At 40.5% G+C, this 19,059-nt stretch overlaps 2 protein-coding genes across 2 annotated transcripts in view; one reads left to right on the plus strand and one right to left on the minus strand.

Moving 5' to 3' along the window:
- Nucleotides 1-81: 81 nt before the first annotated feature.
- On the plus strand, nt 82-1,461 carry LOC127658808 (piggyBac transposable element-derived protein 3-like). Its single transcript, XM_052148352.1, has one exon. It carries the CDS (start codon nt 82-84, stop codon nt 1,459-1,461), a length of 1,380 nt encoding a protein of 459 aa, XP_052004312.1.
- Nucleotides 1,462-5,870: 4,409 nt separating this feature from the next.
- ramp1 (receptor activity modifying protein 1) overlaps nt 5,871-19,059 on the minus strand; it is a 79,517-nt gene continuing 66,328 nt past the window's right edge. The window contains exon 4 of the mRNA XM_052148681.1: nt 5,871-6,026. The gene's annotated coding sequence lies outside the window, so the exon portion shown is untranslated. The remainder of the gene's footprint in view (nt 6,027-19,059) is intronic.

Consider the following 19,059-nt stretch of genomic DNA (forward strand, 5'->3'; position numbering starts at 1 on the left):
TGGACCCCACTAGAATATTTTGAACAGTACATTGATAGAGATTTGATGATGACGATTGCAGAATGCTCAAATATTACGTCAATGTCTAAGAGTGGGGAGCCACTTAACATGACAGTAGATGAGGTTTACCACTTTTTTGGTGCTTGTATTTTGATGTCCTGCATCCGATACCCAACCATTAGGATGTACTGGTCCAAAGCCTTGAAAATCACTGCCATCACTGACAAATTTACACGTACAAGATTCTTCAAACTGAGGGGAGCAATACAAGTGGTTATTGATCATGATGTGCCAGAAGACCTGAGAATGTCTGACAAATTCTGGAAAGTGAGGCCTTTTCTGGATCGGATTCTACGAGGCTGCTTGTCTCTGAATCGACCTGATTGCGCATCTATTGATGAGCAGATGATTCCTTTCACAGGAGCCTGTCCGTACAGACAATATCTGCCAATGAAGCCAAACCCAGTTGGCATAAAGAACTTTGTTTGTGCTACAGCTGATGGCATTGTGCTTGACTTTGAGCTGTATCAAGGCACAGGTTCACTGATTGAGAAAGTCGAAGAACCAGAGGGCCGGAGTTTGGGATGCTTAGTCATCGAGCGTCTGTGCCAAACTCTGCATCGTGGCACAAAGGTGTATTGTGACCGGTTCTTCACCAGCATCAAATGTGTGCAACTAATGATGGAGAAAGAGCTGTACATGACTGGTACAATAATGAAGAACCGACTTGCTGAAGCAAAGCACAAGTTACCCAGTGACAAAGCCATGAAAAACGCAGGAAGAGGTACCTCATCAGAAGTTTCTGCTGAAGATGGAAAGTTGTGTGTAGTGAAGTGGTACGACAACAAACCAGTACTGATGATTTCTGTTGTTCATGGTACGCAGCCAGAAGACACCTGCCAGCGCTGGGACAAGAAAATTAAACAATACGTCACTGTCTCACGACCAAGCATTATCCGTGAGTACAACATCAAGATGGGTGGAGTTGATTTGATGGATAGAATGATAAGTTACTATCGAATGAGCATCCGTACTAAGAAGTGGACAATGCGGATGGTAATGCACTTCACAGATCTGGCTTTAGCCAACAGCTGGTTACTCTACCGAAAAGACCATGCAGTATGTGCTGGATCAAAGACAAGACCAATCCAGTTCCTTCAGTTCCGCATGGAAGTGGCTAAGATCCTCTTGGCCCAGCATCACGGTGCAGATGCAGACCTTTCGAAACAGTCAGAGGAAGAAAATTCAAACCAGGGAGTGAAACGTCATGTGACAGCGTTGCCCCATGTTTCGGTCCGCAGGAGGGCTACTGCCCACCTCCCAGAGATGATCGGCCTGAAAAATGCAATGCGCTGCAGACAATTAGGTTGCACTGGAAGAACCCGAGTGCGTTGTATGACCTGCAAAGTTTTCTTGTGTTTGCAAACTGAGCGCAACTGTTATTCAGCCTTTCACAAATAAGTGATGGCAGTGATTCTCAAGGTGTGTACATGTTCCTTGGTTCCTCCTTGTTCTCAGACTCAGTGAAGGTCAATGACCTCTGGGCCTCTGTAAGCAGGCCTGGTCCTTCAGTGCTCAGTTATAACAGTCTTTAACATGTTCCATTTTTTACATAACCAATCCAAAATGTCACATGAGCTACTCACCTACCATGTTTTTTTCACTATGATGTTCAAAACACATTAGTAGCCTAATGCAAGATTGGCTATTTAAAATGCTTTTCAATGTTTTATATTTTGTTACAGACATACAATGTCATCCTGCAACTGTTTTGCAGCATATCTAAATGTTCCAAACACTATTTTTAACTGTCCAAAATGGGCAAAAATGCAATGTTTCCATGTTGTTTTTACTCTATGATAGTCAAAACATGTTTAAAAAACAAGTGTATGTGTTATTAATACATTAAAAACAGTCAGGAAAAAGACTGCTGTGTTCAAGGCAGAAATAAAGAGTTTTTCATTCTATTACACAAAGGTGACTTTATTGTGTTTTATGGAAATTCGGATCATGAATCCACATATGTGGACATAATTTTTCTCTAAATGTACATTGTATCAAAAGATGATACTTAGTTTTTATTCTAATTAGGTTAAAACAAGCCCAAATAGCAAAGAGAAATGAAAAAATGCATGTAAAAAACAGCTTGGGCCTTAAGAGGTTAAGTAAATAGTTCATTACTGTTCGTTTGCTGCGCTTAAGATGTTTGCCCTGAAGAACATACAACGCTGTAAACATTTTGGTGGCATGAAGGAACAGAAAGGAGACTTTGTCACCATTTAACATATTGGAAAGCAGTGTTTTGGTGTATTGAGGCAAGAGCTCTAATGGGGGATGTTAATGGATTCTCACTCAGGTGGCCCATTCTGATTACAATGGGTATAAATGCTTTGTCTTACTCCCAGCTCCCAGTTTAATCAGGACTGCTTTTAGGGAGCATATTTATCTTGGTTTGCAAAAACAGCACTCTAACTGTTCTCCTAACCAGGACAAATAGAAATTTCATTTGCTTTTAAAGACAACATTAACATGGGGGGCCTGGGTAGCTCAGCAAGTAAAGATGCTGGCTACCACACCTGGAGTCACAAGTTCAAATCCATGGCATTCTGAGTGACTCCAGTCAGGCTGCCTAAGCAACCAATTGGCCCAGTTGCTAGGGTGGGTAGAGTCATGTTGGGTTAAACTCATCGTGGTTGCTATAATGTGTGGTTCTTGCTCTCAGTGGGGCGCATGGCGAGGATGCTGCGGAGAATAGCGTGAAGCCTCCACATACGCCAGGTATTCCAAATTGGGGAGAACATTTTTTACATTTTAAGCACTGACCATGTGTAAGGAATAAATTAACTCTGAGTTTGACATGGATTCTTTAGTAAACCAGGTTAAAAACCTAAGTTTAAAAGATCGTGCAACAGTGACCTGGCCAAGAATTAACAAAAGACACAACAAAAACATACAAACAGAAAATAAATCAGTTAATGACAAATTCAAACATTCTTTGCCTTTTATCATAAGTAGAAGACATAAGACCCCAGTAAGAGTTTCAAAAGTGATCAACACAATGGTACAAATTGTGCTTTGATTTGCCAATATACCAATGTATTAAAGTTCAAAATTTTACTACAAATATTTCTTATAATAATCTTCCATGAGCAACTCATCTGAGCTTAGCTGTCTACATAACTTTAACAGCTCTATACTTTTACTGTGTCAATAATTGCCTCATTTAAGTTTACGTTTATTACTCACACATTTTGTTGAAAAATGTGAGACAAATTTGGTATAAAAAAGTCTGAAAACTACGTTGTCACCTATAAATGAGCAGCCTCTAAGCAATAGCCTTTTTCTCTGGGCATTCTCTCTTAAAAAGAGATCAGGATGACACAAGACAAGGTTCTGGTGAAAGTCTTCATCTGCAGTGACCTTGATACATAGCTTAGAACTAGTTCCTCCATTATATTCACCAGCCAAAAGCATCCAGCTATGAAAAAAGAGGTGCTTTTGCTGCTGATTTTACAGAGGTAGGAATTTTCCTGTGGGACAGAAAAGGAGAATTCCCCAATAAAATAAAAGAGAGGAGAGAGAACCATTAACAAGTTTAAAGCATTTCTTTCATTATTAGTGTTTTTACTGTAATCATTATAAATAGTTTTTGGGGTCAGAGATGTTAATATACAGTCTCTGAGATTTAATTGTGCCAATAAAAGCTGCACTACAGAACTTTAGGCTATCGACATCTCTGACTGAAACCAAAAATTGTATGTAACTTGCCAAGGAACATTTTGTAGCTACCCCAATGAATTGATGGCCAGGACTCCTCAACTGATGTTTCCCAAAATCTTTAATTCGTTTACACTCAAGTAAAACACAGTAAGAGCTACAGAAACATACAAAAACATACAAACACAGCATAAACAATAAAACAGCGCTATAACCAACATAACAATAAGACAAATAAACATAACAAAAGTGACAAATAAAATGTACCTTATAACCCTTTCAGTGAGATGCTCAATACAGTGAAAGAGAAAAAAAGAACCATCACACAACTGAAGCCTGCATTCTTCACAAAGCATGCACACACATGTTGAATGGGAGGCACTTTATATAATCAGGTCAGTACACGTTGCACTCAATATCAAAATAAGAGTCTTCTAGAACAATCAACATACAAAACAATACATAATCAATACAGACTTTGCTGTCTTTAGCACATCAGCGGTGTCACTTACACTCCCACCAAATCATGAATCAAAACAAGAATGATTTCAGAATTACAATGACCCTTTTAAAACAACAATGCAAAAACTGTTGGATAGAATACTTAGTCAAAATTCAAAAAGGGAAAAAAAGGGTCAGTTTTAGTCAGACTCGTTCAATTATAGAAGGCTTTCTGAGACATTTAGTCACTTAGATGAACCTTAACTCTCCTCACAAGTCCATCTGAATCAAAGGTCATCTCTACAATCCTACTTAAAGGCCATTTATGCCCAAGTAGATCATTGTCCTTAACGATCACTATATCTCCTATCGTCAAATTTCACCTAGGGGCGTGCCAGTGCCGTCTAACAGCAATGCTGGAAAGATATTATTTATGCCTACGACTCCAAAATTGTTCGGCAAGATATTGGACATGACGCCATCTTCTCCTGGCACACATGTACTCTTTAGCAAACTTGCCTGGAGGAGATAAAGCATTGGTTGATTTCATAGTAAGAAAATTATTTGGAGTTATAGGTTCAAGGCTGTTTGGGTCACTCATATTGTCCACAGTGAGAGAGCAACTGTTTACAATTGGCATTCCCTCATAAAAGAAATCTCTCAAAGATGAATCATCAATCTTTTCAGAAGCAATTAATAGTGTGGACTGAAGGACACTTCTCACCATTCTAATCTGATGCTCCCATACACCTCCTGTATGACTCGCACACGGAGCATTCATTAAAAAAAATCACACTGGTTCTCAGCCAAAAAGCTATTCAGTTTATCAAGTTCCTTGAAGGAATGCAGCCAGCTCATTCTTAGAACTAACAAAGATGCTCCTTTGGTCAGATTTAATCTGTCGGATTGCCCCACATATGGCAATAAAGCAATGCAAGACATTAATAAAGAAATCCGTTGACAGATAATAAGCATCTCGATATGAATTGCACGTGAAGAAAGACAAGTAAAGATTAGTCCATATTATATACCTTTTGTCCTTGTTTAACAAGGGATGGACCAAAACAGTCCATACTGCAGTAGGTGAACGGTGGAGAGGGATACACTCTCTCTCTCTGAAGGCCGGTCAGCCATCTTTTGCTCTTCTGTTGGTCTCCTGTGTTTTCTACAAATAACTAAATTACACACATAGGATACTACAGTATGATTGATGCCAGGGATCCAATAACCTCTTGAGTGGATTTCATTGATTGTAAAGCCTTTACTTTGATGTTTAACTCTTATGGAAGTCAGCTAAAATAAATTTTGTAATGTGATAATTTTTGGGGATAATTGTGGGATGTTTAAGAAGACTGCAAAGAGATGAATTGTTAAGCCTTCCTCCCACCTTAAGCACACCATCACTGTCAAGGAAAGGATCGAGATTATACAATTCATTGTGAGATGATAGCTGGGCACTTTTGCTTAATACGCTCAATTAATCTTGGAACACCTGCTTTTATAGATTTTTAATTATGAAGCGCTCTGCTCTTTCAATTTCCTTGACTGTAGAAAGATCATTTAATTTGCTCTGACTGCTTGAGACCAAGACGAGAACTTTGACAGATGGTCAACAACAATTCCTTGCTCCGTTACTCTTGTACTGTGTTTGAGAGCTTCTGACTTCTGAACCACCAAGTTGCAGCTCTGGGATCTCATTAGGAGGATAGACAATCTCTTTATTCCACAAGAACCTTTGCCCTGTGGACCAGTCAGATGAAATCAATTCATCAACAGTAAGGCCCCTCGAGACAAGATCTGCAGGATTGTCCTTTGTTGGGACATATCTCCATTGCTGCGGAGCCATGCTTAGATGAATCCTTTATACTCTGTTGGCAACAAATGTGTGAAATCATCAGACCTAATTTTTGATATATCCCAAAACAACCTTGGAGTCAGTCCAGAAAAACTCTGTGATGTCAGTGTATCGAAGCTCAACCTTTAAGAGTTTACTGACCTCCTGAGCTACCAGAAAATACACTCACCTAAAGCATTATTAGGAACACCTGTTCAATTTCTCATTAATGCAATTATCTAATCAACCAATCACATGGCAATAGCTTCAATGCATTTAGGGGTGTGGTCCTGGTCAAGACAATCTCCTGAACTCCAAACTGAATGTCAGAATGGGAAAGAAAGGTGATTTAAGCAATTTTGAGCGTGGCATGGTTGTTGGTGCCAGACGGGCTGGTCTGAGTATTTCACAATCTGCTCAGTTACTGGGATTTTCACGCACAACCATTTCTAGGGTTTACAAAGAATGGTGTGAAAAGGAAAAACATCCAGTATGCGGCAGTCCTGTGGGCGAAAATGCCTTGTTGATGCTAGAGGTCAGATGAGAATGGGCCGACTGATTCAAGCTGATAGAAGAGCAACTTTGCCTGAAATAACCACTCGTTACAACCGAGGTATGCAGCAAAGCATTTGTGAAGCCACAACACGCACAACCTTGAGGCGGATGGGCTACAACAGCAGAAGACCCCACCAGGTACCACTCATCTCCACTACAAATAGGAAAAAGAGGCTACAATTTGCAAGAGCTCACCAAAATTGGACAGTTGAAGACTGATAAAATGTTGCCTGGTCTGATGAGTCTCGATTTCTGTTGAGACATTCAGATGGTAGAGTCAGAATTTGGCGTAAACAGAATGAGAACATGGATCCATCATGCCTTGTTACCACTGTGCAGGCTGGTGGTGGTGGTGTAATGGTGTCGGGATGTTTTCTTGAGCATTGTTTCTTACCATGTCCATCCCTTTATGGCCACCATGTACCCATCCTCTGATGGCTACTTCCAGCAGGATAATGCACCATGTCACAAAGCTTGAATCATTTCAAATTGGTTTCTTGAACATGACAATGAGTTCACTGTACTAAAATAGCCCCCACAGTCACCAGATCTCAACCCAATAGAGCATCTTTGGGATGTGGTGGAATGGGAGCTTCGTGCCCTGGATGTGCATCCCACAAATCTCCATCAACTGCAAGATGCTATCCTATCAATATGGGCCAACATTTCTAAAGAATGCTTTCAGCACCTTGTTGAATCAATGCCACATAGAATTAAGGCAGTTCTGAAGGTGAAAGGGGGTCAAACACAGTATTAGTATGGTGTTCCTAATAATCCTTTAGGTGAGTGTATATACAAGCATAATAGCAAGCAAACAACTTCACCAAAAATACAGTTAAACATCCATCCAGACTGCTGTCCTGCCACTGCTGAATCTGCTGTAGCTTCTACAGCACCACACATGTGGTGGTAGACGGTCCTTCTTTTCTGTTCTTAAGGACATTATGCAAACACGCAAAGAAGAATGATGTAAGCATGCAACTATTGCGCCAAATCCAACTTGACAGGTCAAATTATAAATCATTATTGTAGGCGTATAATGAATTGGGAAAAGGGGGAGGGGGGCTTTAAAGAGACAGGAGGTAAATCAGAGCATTTCGGCCAGAGTATGAAGAGAGTGAAATGAGAAAAATAATGTGTTTTTTGAACATTAAAACATGTAAATCTATTCAAGTAGAAGACCTGCCAAAGACCAAATAAACAACAATTATTTTACACATAATTCTGAAAACAAAACAGAAAAGACAATTTCACTCATGTTCATCTTGTTTGCTTGCTTCTAACCCAGATAGCAATAAGTTGGCGGGCCGCTGGCGGTGCTCCGGCGGCAGTAGAAGCGGCAGAATGGCGATATCGCAAACACGTTTGCCGGCGCACCGCCGGTGGCAGCCGCTTTTTAAAAGCGGCAGCCGCCTTCCTACCGCCTTCGTTCCGCGGCCGGCCCGCTGGCTATCCGCCGCCGTTATATCGAAGGCGGACCGTCGGAGGCAAACGCTTTTTTCGAGTGATCTGCCGCCGCTTATTGTATATATATATATATATATATTTTTTTTTTTATTATTTTTTTTTAATATATATATATTTATAGCATGCAGTTTATCAAGAATAATGATTGATTAAACCAGACAAATTTCCATTTGGCGTTTTAATTCCACATTTCAAAGTACAGTAACTGTCATTGAAACAAGATGTCAGATCACTGAAATATAAATAACAGAAAAATACAAACATTATATATACACACACACACACACACACACACACACACACTAAAGAACATGCAGGTTTCCAATTTTTTTTTTTAAAAAACACTATTGTAACACTTACAATAATTGTTAATAATATAAAGAGGTCAGCTCTGGGATGAAAAGTATTACCAGTAAACATAAGCAATGAGGATATTTGGTACCAAAGAAAGTGCAGGATACCAAATAAATTGAGGTATAACATCATATTTACAAGTCATTTCTAACAATAGGTTAAGTGGTAATAATTTAGAGTAAAGCTCTGGAGTAGAATATACCATTATAACTGCAATGCTGACCTGTGGCACAAGGATTTACAAGCTATATTTAACAATAGAATAACAGTTAAGAACTGTGACGGAATGAAAGTAGAATTTTTGGTACTAGTTAATGTGCAATATCAAATATCAGGCATGAAATAGGTTTTACAAACTATAATAGAATCGTTAAGCACTGACGGAATGAAATAAGCCAATACTAAAGTCACGGTAAGTAGAATATTTGATACCAGATAATGTGCAAATATCAAGTTTTAGATGTATAATCTAGGATTTACAAGCTATATTTAAAAATAGAATAGTTAAGCACTGTAACAATGAAATAAGCAGCAAATTGTATATTAAATAATTGAGATCTTTGGTATCAAGGAATGTGCAGGATAACAGGTATAATATACATTTTGACATTCAACTTACACATGACAACAAGTGGGAATAAATATAATTAACAGCAGAAAATCTGGCTGTAGAGAACACAGCCAATCAGAATTTCTGGAGAGGTTGGGGACTGCGTGGCGTAGTGGGCTAAGAATCACCGGTTTTCCCCGACCTCCAGAATGAGGCAGTGCAAATTGGCATATCTTCAGTGATTCCTCGTGCGCCTGTATAAAAGGACAAACCATCCCATATTCATCCAAGGAGCTGCCCTCAAAGCAGGGTCACGAGAAGAAAAAAAAAAAAAAAAAAGCAATTTCCACAGTGAACAGTGTGGATTGGGTGAGTGTAGTCTGACACTTTTAGCAGGCTTTTTAGGGGTCTTGATGTTACTGACTGCAGGATAAAGAAAGGGTTCCAGTTGTCAGTGATGCTGGGGTGTCAGTAGTCAGCCTAGGTTTAAGGGGTCGGCTGTGGGTCCCTCTCAGCTGTGCGGCGCCTTTTCCACCTTCATGTTCAGATGCTCCTTTCAGGTAACGCGTAGCGTTAACCTGGATCGCCTCATCAGTGGCATCCTGGGTTGCCGGGTTCTTCCGGATGGCTCCTGTAGAAAATAAAGATCTGTCATTCCATTTGAATGGCATAAGGTCATACACATCTACTTAAATATAAAAAAACTTACTTTGAACAATGGTCTTCAGGAACATGTCTCTAAAACATGCTTTATCCCCTACACCAGTCCAGGTTGTATTGATGGAAAGGTGATTAGAGAAGATACTCTGAAGCATTCAGCCACACGGTTGTCTTTAGGTCCCTCCCACATTTGATTGCCAAAAACCGAAGCTGAAAATACAAAAAAACATGTTACAAATTACATTTCTCTGAAGCTTCTCATAAATTTATAATGTGACAGGCTGTGGATTCAGACTGTAGAATATGCAGTGTACGATCTTAATTTTACTTTTTAGATTACCCTATACCGTTATAAACGAAATCGGCACACTTACAAATCGTTGCTGGAGCTCTTTATCCTGCCTCAAACTGTTCTCAAGCAACGCCAAATCTTCCTGGGTGTCTAGGGGGGAGTAACAGATCCCCTGGCAGGGATAACTCTCCAACAGACACATTGGCACTGAAATGTTGCAGCATAGCATTTTAGCATAGCATGTCCATGCTACACACAACATCGCCAAACTCCAAGACGTCGCAGCATTAGGGTTTGATCTGCACCTACAGGGGTTCCCAGAATAAAAGAATAAAGTAGTCAGTCCAGGTCCTTCAATTACTAAACTATGACATTTATATCTAGGTCTACTACATGTACAGGTGGCCCCAGTGGGAATTAAACCAACAACCACAGGTGTTGTTTGCAAGTTGTACCCGATTGCCCAGTGCGAGCAAATGTCTTCAACATTGTCCCAACTTGCTTCACCTGCTCTTGAAGCGAGCCGCTGTCACCTGGGAAGTAACAATATATTGATTAGCAATACACTAAATATAATAGTAATATAATATAACCACAATTATCATACCAGTAACTTTCCCTGTAATTTCTATCCACAGTATGTTATGCATGGCATACAAGTTCATAATGAAGAACCCTTATGATAACATCAATTTCATTTTTTTTCTTTGAAGCAGAATATTTGTTTGTAAAAGGGGAGGAAAAAGAAAATAATGAAATATTGGTATACAGATTTTGGTTGATATATCATACTGTACAGTGAAATTTGCTATTGTTGTATCCCTACTCACCTGAAGGACGGATAGATCAGGCAAATCTCCAGTCAGGCCTTTGTAGAGTGTGTGCTCCTGCATATCCACAGGTATTTTAATTCAAACATGCAACATATTGTAATAAATCTACAATATTTCAGCCTTTACCTCACACCCTCGGTTGTTGCTCTACACTTTTATTATATTAAATACTTATTTATATAGCTTGCTCACTGTATAATCATGATAGCCTAATACTTATAACACAAGATTGCATCTTAAACGAATGACTGAGTTGAAAACTTGATTAAGAACGCATTTTACACAGAGGGGACCAGTTAGGAAACTTACCTGCCTACAATAACTGTTTTCATTTGATTTGAGTTACATTAAACATGAATAACCTTAGCCGAGTCCCCAGGAACATCGGGCTATTAAAGTAACAAGCCTGTAACTGCGGTCTTATCAATTCTAGCTTCACCATACACTCAAACTGTGAGGTTTATCTGTTTTCCTCATGGACCTGTAGCACAATGCCCTGACAGTGACTTCACCTGTGCCCTGATCTTTATTAGAAACTGAGAGGAGAGCAAGTTAATATAATTGATATCACAATTATCACAAAAATTAACAGTCTGCTTTAAAACTAAGAAAAAACAAGCTTCTATACTAACCTTACATAAAAAATGAACATGTGGCGAACTAGCTTAGCCGCTATCTGCCGGCACACCACATTAGATTAAAATACTTACCCTTGTAGTTGTGCAGATAACTTGATATGTAGAGTTTAAAGCCCTTGTCTCTCTTGCTTGTCGGAGCAGGGGACCAGGCATCAACAATGCGATGAACATCGCTGACGCGTATTTTCGGAAGATTCTGGAGACATCGAGTAAAAACAGACATTTTGGGCGACGCGCAAGTAAACCGGAAACAGATATGGCGACAGCGGAACTTCACAGTTCAGTCTTTGTAATGTGTTTTAGCAATACATTTTTAACATTTATAATGTGTTTAGATTTTTTTTTATTGCTTTTACAGGGACTTTAACACTTTCTTAAACATTGGTACAGGTCATAATTGCAAAACCTGTAAAAGGTAAAATAACAAAAAAAAATCGAGGTTGGAAAAAATGTAGACATAAACGAAATTTCTGCGCAACTGTGAAACCAGAGGATAATTTCGCTTTTTCATTGAGTTTATCCTTCACGTCAAAACAGGGATTTTCATGTTTATGACAGATATCACCATGGTTGCAAATTAATAAAAAAAATTAAAGTATAGGCCTACCCGAGATTTTGGCCATGTTGCAGATGTCTTTCACTGTTCACTGATAGTCAGGCATTCGTGAAAAGTCTAACTTCATGAATTTATTCTGCTAAATTGTTCATACCATGAATTAAATATCTATTTTAAAACCTAATCAGAATCATAAAGATATTTATTGCCAAGTAAGTTTTACAAAAGGAATTATTTTTGGTTTATTGGTGGATGTCTCAAATGCGCAGCAATCAAAGAAATGTAAACAATTTTCAAGTGCATAAAATAATTCAATATATTTACATATATTACTGTATAATCGCTTCAGAGTTTCAAAGTAATTTAAATGTCATTTCCTAAACCTTACCTTATCATGGAATCAAGAGTCAAGCCTCTGTTATAAACCCTAATGGCTTTGGAGCAAAAAATAATAATAGCCAACATGGCTGGTCGATTTTGAGAGTAGAAATCCTTGTATTTCAAAGCGGCTTGCCGCCAGCCGCCCGCGGTCGATCAGCCCGAGGCAACCGCCTTTTCGCGTGCGGCATCTCGCAAGAAATGGGAGTGACGAATTCGGCGGCAAACGTTTCATCCCCGCCAGTGGGACGCACCTATAGACGACAGCTTAGGGACGGCGGCAAAAAGAAGCCGTGCGGACATTTTTTGCTATCTGGTTAAAGTGCCTGAAACAAAATAAATGTATTTTAAAAATAGAACAGCCCTAACCTTGCAAAAATGTAAAACTTTGTACTTTGTAAACACTGCTTTGTTTCCTGGTAGCTTGATAAATAACACTGTGTACCTTGAACAGTGGGTGGTCCGTGCTGTCTGAGACTAGCGAAATCAGACAAACTAGAATTTAAGTAAACAGACAATTTTGTTTTATACCAATGTGTCAGTTTTGACACAAAAGAAAGAAATAAGCTGTGTTTATTATTGAGAGTAGACCCTTAATTGCATGACAAATTCAGCTTCCACATAGGCTTTTGTTAAAAAAAAAAATGTGTTCTCAGAAAGATGCTTCTTGAGTGTTTTCTGCTTTGCATTCTGAAATCATAGTGCAATGTTATAATTTAAGAGAATGTGCCAACATTATTCATGACCTGTCTGAAATTAGATCTAATGGATTAGGGCAACAATTTAAATGTTTCTTTGTGTCGTGCATTTACAGTAATTATTATCTTCCCAAACCCCTACATTTCCTCTGTATTACGATCACCCTCAGGTATTGAATCAGCCTTGTTCACCACAAAACATCTTCTCAGGGGTTCTCAAGGTGCCACATTAGTATATACAGTACTGTAATTAAATAGGTCTCTGCATTGCCTTCATCTTGTGCTGATGTTTTCTAGATAGCTATCTTCATTTAATCAGTGACTGGTTTTACACATGTCTTGTGCATAATGGAGGTTTTAGGTTTTGTCGGCCTCCCTCTGTAAAAAAGTTTCGATCAGCTGTAGCAGCATATTGGAAATTCCAGTCTCTACGTATTCTTAGATTGGGATAAATCCATCTAAACTGCTGCTATTGAACAGAACATTGCACTTTCATCTAATTGAAAAACGGTAGGAAGTCATCACAGAGCATTGATTCTCTGAGTTGACAGTCATTGGCGTTTATCCCCCTTTTGTGCCATCAGCCCCATGGACTCACGTGGCGTCCGAGTGTTAACCAATTGGGTTCACTCTATGGTGATCTCAGTGTTCAACTAGGTCAATGGACACTAGGAAGGCCTCCAATAGAGTTGCCAGAAAAGTCATGTGCAATTTCAAAAATAAGTGTACAACGATTATCTGTATATTGATGCTTACAAGCCAAACTTGCTAAATGAGAATTAGTGTTGTGATTTTCCTTTAACAGCTATGAAACTAATTTGCATTTCCAGAGGGTAATGTCAGTACTTGCAAGTTAGCAGAAGAATAGTTTTAAAGGTTTAGGTACTGTAAGCTTGCATTACAGTAGTCTTCTGCGTTCTGCATAATTAAAGAGACAGTGTGTAATATATGTCATTAATGGCCCAAAACGGAATTGCAATCAAATAGTTTGACTGAATATAAATATTTGTTCTACCAATAGTGTGAGTTTGGGGTGTTACTGCTTGTTAGCTGAACATTGGCAGATTAGGGGGCAGTTCATATTTGAAAATCCATTTGGTGCTGATAGTGCTGCAGAAATTACACTACAATTTTAAGCAGTTCAATCTGAATGAATTGCTAAATCAATTAAATCTCACCTTTGCATGACATTAGCAATGGCTTTCATGGACGTCTGTTTGTATTCAAAGTCTTCTAAAATGCTCTGTCTTTTGTTTCGTACTCCTTTGTTATTTACTTTAATCATCTAGTGTTCTATATATAAACAGACTTAAACAGCCTGTAATCAAGCAGTGGAATTTGTATTGCCTTCATATGTCATTTATTTTGTGTTTCTTTGTTATTGTAGTGTCAGTTATTAATGAGGACAATCAGCCTTGTAGACCATAGCAACTTTTGATTAATTAGTAGATATTCAGAGAATATGAATTCAAGTTCAGGTGAATATCCTGTAGATAAGTTCTGCTTAATTTAACTGTCATTTATGGACAGATTGCAGCAAGATAAATAGCCCCAAAAACTTGTATTCAAAGATCTTGGGAAGCCCCTGTTTACACTGAGAAAGTCCTGTTATTACCTGAGAATTTTTAAAGTGAATGATGTTTTATTGCAGGTTGATACAGAGAAAGTGAACAAACTGATTGATTGAGTGAGCATGTTTACATGCATTATCTTACATGATTATGCTTAATCCAACAACGTGTTCATGATATCGGCTAGGATATCTGGGTAAGGTAAGCTCATAAACGTTTTAATCATAAACCTACATCTGCATACCTACAATTGTTTTTTCTGCACACCTAGAATCTGAATCCGAATTAGCTTTATTGCCAAGTATGCTTACACATACAAGGAATTTGTCTTGGTGACAAGCTTCCAGTGCACAAACAATACAGCAACAAGACAAGATAATTATAATAAAAGTAGAATACAAATAAAAAGTTAATAGAAAATATGAGTATATATATAGAAATACACAATAAGACAATATATACACTCACCTAAAGGATTATTAGGAACACCATACTAATACTGTGTTTGACCCCCTTTCGCCTTCAGAACTGCCTTAATTCTACGTGGCATTGATTCAACAAAGTGCTGAAAGCATTCTTTAGAAATGTTGGCCCATATTGATAGGATAGCATCTTGCAGTTGATGGAGATTTGTGGGATGCACATCTAGGGCACGAAGCTCCCGTTCCACCACATCCCAAAGATGCTCTATTGGGTTGAGATCTGGTGACTGTGGGGGCCATTTTAGTACAGTGAACTCATTGTCATGTTCAAGAAACCAATTTGAAATGATTCGAGCTTTGTGACATGGTGCATTATCCTGCTGGAAGTAGCCATCAGAGGATGGGTACATGGTGGCCATAAAGGGATGGACATGGTAAGAAACAATGCTCAGGTAGGCCATGGCATTTAAACGATGCCCAATTGGCACTAAGGGGCCTAAAGTGTGCCAAGAAAACATCCCCCACACCATTACACCACCACCAGCAGCCTGCACAGTGGTACCAAGGCATGATGGATCCATGTTCTCATTCTGTTTACGCCAAATTCTGACTCTACCATCTGAATGTCTCAACAGAAATTGAGACTCATCAGACCAGGCAACATTTTACCAGTCTTCAACTGTCCAATTTTGGTGAGCTCTTGCAAATTGTAGCCTCTTTTTCCTATTTGTAGTGGAGATGAGTGGTACCCGGTGGGGTCTTCTGCTGTTGTAGCCCATCCGCCTCAAGGTTGTGCGTGTTGTGGCTTCACAAATGCTTTGCTGCATACCTCGGTTGTAACGAGTGGTTATTTCAGGCAAAGTTGCTCTTCTATCAGCTTGAATCAGTCGGCCCATTCTCCTCTGACCTCTAGCATCAACAAGGCATTTTCAGCCCACAGGACTGCCGCATACTGGATGTTTTTCCCTTTTCACACCATTCTTTGTAAACCCTAGAAATGGTTGTGTGTGAAAATCCCAGTAACTGAGCAGATTGTGAAATACTCAGACCGGCCCGTCTGGCACCAACAACCATGCCACGCTCAAAATTTCTTAAATCACCTTTCTTTCCCATTCTGACATTCAGTTTGGAGTTCAGGAGATTGTCTTGACCAGGACCACACCCCTAAATGCATTGAAGCAACTGCCATGTGATTGGTTGATTAGATAATTGCATTAATGAGAAATTGAACAGGTGTTCCTAATAATCCTTTAGGTGAGTGTATATATATATAGATATATAAATATATATCTATCTATATATATATATATATATCTATCTATATATATACAAATCGGTTATATACAGATGCAAGAGAATGTACTGTATGGCAGTATATATAAATAGACTAAGCTGCAGTGTTGTAGTACTCGAGATCGGTCTTGGTTTCGAGACCACTTTTCGGAGCTCTCGTTCTCATCTCAGAATCGACCGCATTTTTCTCTGTCTCAGACAAAGAGGACTCAGGATTTTATTTCAAGACCACAACTGCAGGGATATCACTAAATTGCCTGTGCATTGTCTGATTTAATTGTTAACATTATTACTGTGATTGAATGTAAACTTCCTACTTCAAATGCAAGCAGTAACTTGACTCATTTGTAATTTGACATTTTTGTTACTGTTCACAGCTGTGTTTCCCAACCACTGTGCCCACTACTGGGCACAGTGTACTGACTGGCACATGTTCAGGGAGGCTGCAACATATGGTGATTCTACCAACTTGGAGGAATACACAGCATCAGTGACCAGCTACATCAGCAAGTGCATTGATGATGTCACTTTCTCCAAGACATCACCACACGCTCCAACCAGAAGCCGTGGATGACTGCGGAGGTGCCCACGCTGCTGAGGTCCCGAGACTCCGCCTTCAGAGCAGGCGATAAGGCAGCCCTAAGAACAGCTAGGGCCAAACTGTCACGGGCAATCAGAGAGGCAAAGCGCGCACACGCCCAGAGAATCCACAGTTACTTCCAGGACAGTGGTGACACGCGGCACATGTGGCAGGGCATCCAGGCCATCACCAACTACAGGACAACATCAGTTGCCTGTGACAAAGATGCCTCCCTTTCAGATGCGCTGAACGACTTCTACGCTAGGTTTGAAGTGCAGAACGACGTTGTGGCGAGGAAGACCACCCCTCCTCCCAACGACCAGGTGGTCTGTCTTACCACGGCAGATGTGAGGAAAACTCTACGTAGAGTCAACCCACGGAAGGCTGCTGGACCAGACAACATTCCTGGCAGAGTGCTCAGAGGATGTGCAGACCAGCTAGCAGATGTTCTTACCGACATCTTCAACATCTCTCTGAGCAGCGCCGTCGTTCCAACGTGCTTCAAGGCCACCACCATCATTCCCATGCCAAAGAAGTCTTCAGTGTCCTGCCTCAACGACTACCGTCCTGTCGCACTTACACCTATCATCATGAAGTGCTCCGAGAGGCTCGTCATGAGGCACATTAAGACCCAGCTGCCCCCCTTACTAGACCCACTGCAGTTTGCGTATCGTCCAAACCGCTCAACGGACGATGCCATCGCCACAACCCTCCATCTGGCCCTCACCCACCTAGACAATAAGGACTCATACGTTCGAATGCTGTTCATAGATTTCAGCTCAGCATTCAACACAATCATTCCCCAGCACCTGATTGGAAAGCTGAACCTGCTGGGCCTGGACACCTCCCTCTGCAACTGGATCCTGGACTTCCTGACTGGGAGACCTCAGTCAGTCCGGATCGGGAACAGCATCTCCACCACCACCACACTGAGCACCGGGGCCCCCCAGGGCTGTGTGCTCAGTCCACTGCTGTTCACTCTGCTGACTCACGACTGTTCAGCAATGCACAGCTCGAATCACATCATCAAGTTCGCAGATGACACGACCGTGGTGGGTCTCATCAGCAAGAACGACGAGTCAGCATACAGAGAGGAGGTGCAGTGTCTGACGAACTGGTGTAGAGCCAACAACCTGTCCCTGAATGTCGACAAAACAAAAGAGATGGTTGTTGACTTCAGGAGAGCACAAGGTGAACACACTCCGCTGAACATCGACAGCTCCTCTGTGGAGATCGTCAAGAGCACCAAATTCCTTGGTGTTCACCTGGCGGAGAACCTCACCTGGTCCCTCAACACCAGCTCTATCACCAAGAAAGCCCAGCAGCATCTCTACTTTCTTCGAAGGCTGAGGAAAGCACATCTCCCACCCCCCATCCTCACTACATTCTATAGAGGGACTATTGAGAGCATCCTGAGCAGCTGCATCACTGCCTGGTTTGGGACTTGCACCGTTTCGGACCGCAAAGCCCTGCAGAGGATAGTGAGGACAGCTGAGAAGATCATTGGGGTCTCTCTTCCCTCCATCAAAGACATTTACAAAAAACACTGTATCCGCAAAGCAACCAGCATTGTGGACGACCCTACACACCCCTCACACAAACTCTTTACCCTCCTGCCGTCTGGCAAGAGGTACCGAAGCATTCGGGCACTCACGGCCAGACTGTGTAACAGCTTCTTCCCCCAAGCCATCAGACTCCTCAATACTCAGAGACTGGTTTGACACACACACACGTGTCCTGAGTTGCACTTTAATTACTGTCACTTTATAACTGTCTGCTACCTCAATAACTGCTATGTGCATAGAACACTATCTCATAGTATGTTATGTTTAACATAACATCTTTTTGCACTACTGAGTACTGGTCGGCGCTGCACTGTGTCTATTGTCCTGTTCATTGTCAGACATTTGTTGTACTGTCCCGTACTTTGCACATGTTTACACGTGCACTTTATATAGGTATATATAGGTATTTTATATAGGTATTTTATTTCGTTGTGCTGTCTCATGTGGTCCTGTGTTGGTCCTTTGTTGTTTTTATGTAGCACCATGGTCCTGGAGGAACGTTGTCTCGTTTTGCTGTGTACTGTACTAAATGTATATGGTTGAAACGACAATAAAAACCACTTGACTTGACTTGACTTGACACTAGCAGGGCTAGACTGGTAATCTGGCATACCGGGCATTTTCCCGGTGGGCCGACACACTTTGGGGCTGATCA

Source organism: Xyrauchen texanus, chromosome 18 (genome assembly GCF_025860055.1).
Source record: "Xyrauchen texanus isolate HMW12.3.18 chromosome 18, RBS_HiC_50CHRs, whole genome shotgun sequence".
Taxonomy (NCBI): domain Eukaryota; kingdom Metazoa; phylum Chordata; class Actinopteri; order Cypriniformes; family Catostomidae; genus Xyrauchen; species Xyrauchen texanus.

Bases quoted from the DNA above. Each gene is read 5' to 3' on its own strand.
- LOC127658808 (XM_052148352.1), top strand. From the start codon at position 82: ATGTCTAAGAGTGGGGAGCCACTTAACATGACAGTAGATGAGGTTTAC.